General features: G+C 47.1%; 3 protein-coding genes across 3 annotated transcripts; all 3 read left to right on the forward strand.

Moving 5' to 3' along the window:
- Nucleotides 1-221: 221 nt before the first annotated feature.
- On the forward strand, nucleotides 222-596 carry COCSADRAFT_92495 (uncharacterized protein; the record flags this gene model as incomplete). The annotated part of the gene is made up of 2 exons (XM_007702951.1): nucleotides 222-282; nucleotides 412-596. Coding segments are annotated over 2 exons (246 nt in total), but the record flags the coding sequence as incomplete, so codon positions are not given.
- Nucleotides 597-852: 256 nt separating this feature from the next.
- Nucleotides 853-1086, forward strand: COCSADRAFT_37704 (uncharacterized protein). The gene has a single exon (XM_007702774.1). The coding sequence runs from the start codon at nucleotides 858-860 to the stop codon at nucleotides 1074-1076; it is 219 nt and encodes a 72-aa protein (XP_007700964.1). The 5' UTR covers nucleotides 853-857; the 3' UTR covers nucleotides 1077-1086.
- Nucleotides 1087-5275: 4189 nt separating this feature from the next.
- Nucleotides 5276-6558, forward strand: COCSADRAFT_161359 (uncharacterized protein; the record flags this gene model as incomplete). Its single annotated transcript, XM_007702952.1, has 6 exons — nucleotides 5276-5415; nucleotides 5475-5500; nucleotides 5575-5685; nucleotides 5744-5863; nucleotides 5916-6474; nucleotides 6534-6558. The coding sequence occupies 6 exons, from the start codon at nucleotides 5276-5278 to the stop codon at nucleotides 6556-6558; spliced, it is 981 nt and encodes a 326-aa protein (XP_007701142.1).
- Between the last annotated feature and the right edge of the window lie 105 nt (nucleotides 6559-6663).

Here is a 6663-nt window from a genome sequence, read left to right on the forward strand (position 1 = left end):
TCGCGTCTAAGATTGACGAGTTCGTACTCGGGGCTCCCTGCCGCCGGCTCGTTATTTCCCCCTTGGGTACTACCAGTCATGTTGACATCTCCCTCAGGCGCCGAGCCTGGGATGTGAACATATTCGCTTGAATTTCCTGACATGGTTCAATCTTATTTGGACGCTGCTGGTTAATCCTCCTTCCACTGGATCCGTGGGTGGTCAAAGTGTTACACGGGGTAAGGGTCTATACTTCTCTATCCTGGTCCGCACTAAGGCAGGTGAGTATTACGTTAGTGTTCCGTGAGGCTTGTCTGGCGATGCAGTGGAGTTGGCGTGCTTAAGGAGGGTTTGACAAGACTAATCTATTTGATAGACTAACTTGTGACAATCTTGTTAAGTAAAGATACTAGTAAGAAAGTACAATTTGAGTTGACCACAACGAATGTAATAATGAAATCCAACCCATTCTTATATCCGTTGCCTTTGGTCCTGCCATCCCTTACTTCCCTGCCATCCCTGGGATGGTTGTGATGTTGGGGATGGCTGCCATCCCAAGGCGTCCTGCCATCCCTCGGATGGTTGCCCTTGGCGGGATGGCACATCACGTGACCTAGCCCCGCGATGATCATTACCTTCTGACGTGGACGTCCATAGGCCTTCAGCCATCTCGTCATTTGTCAAGGAGAGAATCCTTCTTGTTACTTGTAACAGAGCGCCGCCTGTAGAAGTACGTGCAGAAGCTCGCGAGTGTAGCGTAGATATCCCTTATAAAGTAGACGCTTCTTTAAGATTAAAACGAATTCTTAACTAAGGTTAATAAGGAGGCTTAAGTTCGGCGATCGACTAGGTCTATTATCTTAGGGAAGGCGAAGGTAATGAGCTTTAAGAACCTTAAAGAGGCACGAGCTAAGCGTTTTGAGAAAGAGGAGAAAGCGTTAGCTGCTAAGGTTCCTAAGAAACAAGGGCGTAAGCCTAAGAGCTCTGCTAAAGTACCGGCAAAAGAAGTGGCAAAAGTAGCAGGTGCGAATCTGCAAGGAGAAGGTGAAGAGGCTGACGCTCTAGTGCGAGCTGACAACATGCCTGGGCTTTGTTAGCCAGAGACAGAACTATCATAGATAGCACCTGTTGCAAAAATGTATTGATGTATTGGTACGGAGTTTAGGTCTTTGCTATTATATATATAATTTATTTACGCCTAGTAGCTGAGCCGAAAGGGCTACTAACGCTAGTCTAACTTTACACTTTCTATGCTACATCTTGGTCTTCTTAGCCTATCTATCTTCTTTGACTTGCTTCTTTGTATAGCTTATAGTCTATGTTAGAGCCCTTACTTGATATTGCGGTACACTTCTTCTCTAGCTATAATTATTCTTTATTAGGTGCTTATGAGTTAGTATTGCTAGTGGCAGACTGGCTTAGAGTTAGTATCTCTGTGAGATTCTCTAAGTGTTCAGCATCTTATCTTTAGTAGCTGAAGTACTGTCTGCTGTCTATTGTATAAAGCTGCTAATAAGTTTATATTAGTAGCTAAGGTCTATCTAGTGGTTAGTTAAATGCTAGTTTACGTTAAGTCTCTATATTGCTATTGTGAATTGTATTGTAGCTTGCACTATGTCTATGTCTAGCGCCTATTTTGCGTTGTCTGTTGCTGCTTTGCCGCCTAGATAGAATAATATGTTTCCTCTGCTTATCTGCGTGTACTGTAGCATTTCTATCTGCTGTATTATCCATTTCCGGCACCAGAATAGAAAGTATTCTACTGTCTCTGCTACCTGTCCGCATTCGTATTAGTCTGTTACTAATACTTTAATTTAGTATATATTAATATATGTTTAGCTATACTATGCATGTTCTAAGCTAGGCAAGCATACTACTCTCTTTCTGCAAAAGCCTGTTGTAGAGTTGCCGCATATACTTTCCTAGCAGTGCTATATTAATTTATTTAGAGTATGCTTCTATGTCTGCTAGCACCTTCTTAGCTATACCTTGCTTACATGCAATATTGTGCGTAGTTGATCGCATTCTAGGAAGCTGTGTCTGTGGCCTAGCTATTAATCTAGTTACTATCTTTGCCTCTTGCTCAGCGAGGCTTGTGAGCTCATAGTCTTCGCTTGCTGGTAGCTATAGCACTGTTACTGTGTTGCTGTCTCTTCTTAGTGTCTGTACAGTCCTGTAGAACTCACTAATATAGCTTTGCTTAGACTACTGCTGCGGTCTTCTAAGTGTAAGTACAGCAGCCTTGTTTCTTGTTATAAGTGCAATGCTGCGAAACCTCAGCTTTAATAGCCTGCCTAGCGCCTCAGCCATTGCTGCCAGCTCTGCTGTATAAGGATTTTGTTCCTCTTTTTGCCTAGTGTAATGGAGAAAGATTGCGTCTTGTTGCACTGTACGCTAATCGCGCCTCCCATTCCGACTACTCCGTTCTGCGCTGAGCTGCTTACCGCAATGCGTACCGCCCAGTTCATTTCTATCTCCTGTGCCGCGTTCTCAACTACGGTCTGCACTCTCTTCTCCCATGGTGCCAGGACGCCCAGTTGGATCATCTCCATCTGCTCCATCTCTATATCCTTGAGCGCTTCTGCCACCTGAAACAGAGGCGAGCAGTACTGTCTTCTCTTTGCTATTACAGTGCTTAGCGAATGCGGCTTCCCCTCCGACGCAGTTGCAGCAGCATTTGCGCCACACAGCAGACAAGGATTGCGCAACCCCACTTGACTCATTGAGCTTAGCGTCAGCCAGTGCAGTAAGTAGCCAATGCAGAGCGTTAGCAAGATGCTCAGCAGAACATAAGCTTTACTCGCAAGATAGAGTGCCCACAGTAAATGAGTAACGACAGCAACAAGGAATGCGCACAGCCATCTTAGAAGTTCGGCATCATGCAAGCCGTACTAACGAAACTGGCTTCACCTACAATGAACGCAGCTGCAACACAATTCTACCACACCTCTAGAAGCCTCTTCTACTGTGCTAACCCTGTCCAAACTTCCGCGCAGAGAGCTGCGTCTTATACAAGACAACTTCTGGGCCTAGCGCAAGCCAACTGTTATCGTTTACTATGCACGTCTCGAGAACCATCTCTAAGTCGGTCGAATCTTGGCGACGGCAACAAGCTTTGAGCGTAGAGAACTGTCACTAGACACAGCCGCGCGAGTTCTCTGGAGCTGCAGTAATACGCCTAAGGAATTCTATCCCGTGCATACTCAGCTAGGGCTATGATGCCAATACGCATAGCGGGTCGTGGGTGAGCTGCCAGTACCTGTTCGACCATGCGCGAACGCTAGTGTCGGACCTGTGCCTGGAGAGGCAGATCATAGAGGTGTGTAACGTTAGTAGTTAGATGAGCTAGACACTAGACAAGAGATAATTCGTGGGAGACAAGTAAGCGGCTGACCATCTTCGTGGCGCACAGTCTAGGCTGCATTATTGTTGTCGGTGTTCATGGCAGCGGACGACCGTCTGCTGCAGCACCCGGAGCGGGACTCGGAGTGATTGCAGCAGCAGCTAGCTGGTACGAGCCGATCAGCAATGCCTTTGTGACTAAGCTCGCGTTTGAGGAGTATGCAACGCCGACGGTGCTCGGTCAACCAATGGTGGTCGTTGCTGAGGTAGCCAAGGTACAACGATTCCCTACTGACACGCGACAGGTCATTCCTGAGGTATCTGCTGTAGCACTGGGTACCGCGAACGACGAGCCGGTCGTGATACATGCAGACCGCATCAACATGGTCGAGTTTGGACCAAGGTCGAGGATATAGCGTCCGCAGATACAGACGCGCTGCATTACTAATTCACACAACAGCGACTGCTCGGCACGCAATCAGGTCTTAGGTTAATATAGCTGCTACATTGGCTGGGCAGGATGATAACATAAATACAATAGATGCAATCTACAATCTAGATAATCTCTATACGGAGCAAGGCAAGCTTAATAAGGCAAAAGAAGTTTACGTGCTGGCGCTTAAGGGGTATAAGAAGCTCTTTTGTTACAACCATCAGTGTTGTTACCGTATTGGTTGTGCTCTTTCCAAGTTGAGAAATCATGGTGGGACTGAGGAGATAGATCGAGAACTGATGCCTTTATCCCGGTCAGCTTTGCAGAATATTAACCGCAATGTTCTAGCTGTACTAGGAAGCTTACGCTTCTTGCTGTTAGACTTGCCTGACTATTGGAGTCTGTCATGCTCTATGTCGCCCAGTTCTTGCTTATATTTATGTTCGATGCATAACAGCATCTGAACACTCCCGGCGCATCGCTAATTGGAGATAGTCATGCTTCCTCGCCTATAACGGGCTCTGAGGTTGTGCCTTTCACCAGTTAGCTGATACCGGAAGAGATAAGTCGCTTATTACGTGATCTTACACAGCTGACAATAGGAAGACGCAACTCTAGCTTCCACCCTCCGCTCCATGAATATCTGATATGCAACGCGGCCATGAGGGGACGGATTGTCAGCTATGGGAGGGACACCAAGTTCACACGTTATATCTATACTATTAGTGTTGAGGAAAGGTGGGGTGGGTAAATGAGCCTACGACTTCGAGACAAACTTACTAGGCCGTTGGTTAGAACTGCCATGACGACGATACAGTTTCCAGATGATAGCAAGTGTTGGTGGACATGCAACGAAGAGAGCGACAATAGCTACAATAGCTTCAACGGTCAACGCCATCTTGGCACTTCGCTCAGTCGGTTGTATGGGCGCTGGCAGTTTGGCGGCCGACGACATTTATCATTTTCGAAAATGAACGATTAACATCCGCACGGAGCCATTAGCCTGAACTATGGAGGTCGACTGCGCACAGATTTTGGCAATCACCAATGCGACAATATCTAAATGCAATGAAAAAAGAAGACCTGAGTAGGCTGCAGGGAGATTCTGGGGGCAGCGAATAGGAGAGCGGCGCAACCGTAGGGGCTGTGCAATTGCAAGTGATTTCAGGCTGACTGACTGATACAGAAAGATTTTGGGTTTAGCAAATAGGAGAGCGACACCACCGCAACGGCTGTGCAAATGCAAGGGTATCTAAGACTAGTAATGCCAGAAGCTTTAGGCACGGCCGGCCATTGGAAGGGACTGAGCCACATCATCATTTAGCGTGGGAAACCAAGAAAGATTCTGGCAATAACCAATCATGTCATAGTACAAATACAGCCTCTCTCAGCACTCTAACGATCGCTCCTGACCGGACACAGACATAAATCAATCGCCCTCGCCTGCGATGTACCTAGACAACCCAAGTCTGTAACTGCTCCTCGCTCATCTTCCTATTTTTGTGCTGCGCATCATCCATCATGTCTATCGAGCTCACTGAACATGACTGGGATTCGCACAAGGCTATCATCCATTCCCTGTACCTTACCGAAAATAGAAAGCTTCAAGGAGCTGGCAGTGTCATGCAAGAAATGCTTTGCAAGTACGATTTCAAGGCTACGTAGGACCCTCCATGGAATTCTCCTCTCTCAACGACCGCTAATAGTTCCCCTAAGGAAGGCCCAGTTCGAGCGACACTTCAGGCAGTGGGGGTTTCAAAAAAAGAAGAAGAAGGATAAATGAGAAGCTACTGCATCCCGCGTTGCTAAAAGAAAACGAGGTCAAAAAGAAACTGAGGTGTGGGACGGCCATGACCGTATCCCCGAGAAGAATTTGAAGAAGGAGCTTGCACGATACGGCTACGACGTAGCATTTCCGTATGGATGCCAGGGTATCTACCTACTCAAAGATGCTATATTAGTTGGTACTTAAAGCTCACACCTTCGCAGCGCCGACTCCGAAAACGCCCGAAGGCCTCTATATCTGCACCCCTGCAGCCCTACAAGATGACACAACATTGCTTTATGATCTTCCCTGGTTCCAATTCCTGGACACTATTGAGTCGAGAAGTCCGTACAATCGTACTCTTCATTCTTCCGAATTGAGCTAATACTCTTCTAGTCAGCCCTTACCCAGACCTAGCCGCTGTTGCTATTAGCATGGTCAACAAGTCTATTAGCAATCCTTCCCAATCAAAGCCACAAGACCTCGGAACCGTAGGATACATGTCCCTCATACCAGATACGGTTATCTCGGCTCTATCAAAGTGCGTCACCACAGGAATTACTCCAACTCTATCAAATACCGTCCGGCGCATCCATAGTCATCTACGTGCTATAATACCAGAAGAATTCGAGAGAGAATCAAACGCAGGTCACAAAGATACGAGTGGACTTATCAAAATGACTGGAAACGTCCAACATCTCAGCCTTGCGGTATTTCTACTGACCAACAATATGTTGAACACCGAGAAAGTTGCTGTAATGACCCAACTCTTCCAAGACACCAGTAATGTGCAGTTTCTGAGATCTCTGCTATCAGTACGGAATCCAACGGTCGAGGCACTTGCAGAGAAGCTTCTCCTGGCTGCTATACAGTCTGAACATCAGTTTATGGCACAGACGTGCCTTGAAGCAGGAGCAGACCCTAACTCACAGCTATTGGGGCGAACCGCTTTGCAGTATGTTGCAGGGAAAGCCAATATTAAGATCACCCGGAGTCTTCTCGATGCTGGTGCAGATGTCAACGCACCGCCAGCGGATAATGGACGGACCGCGCTCCAAGCAGCAGCTTCCAGCGGCAACCTCGAGCTAGTTCAGGTCCTTCTCAATGCTGGTGCAGATGTCAACGCACCGCCAGCGGATAATGA

The sequence above is a fragment of the Bipolaris sorokiniana genome (genome assembly GCF_000338995.1).
Source record: "Bipolaris sorokiniana ND90Pr unplaced genomic scaffold COCSAscaffold_9, whole genome shotgun sequence".
NCBI classification, from domain to species: Eukaryota; Fungi; Ascomycota; class Dothideomycetes; order Pleosporales; family Pleosporaceae; genus Bipolaris; species Bipolaris sorokiniana.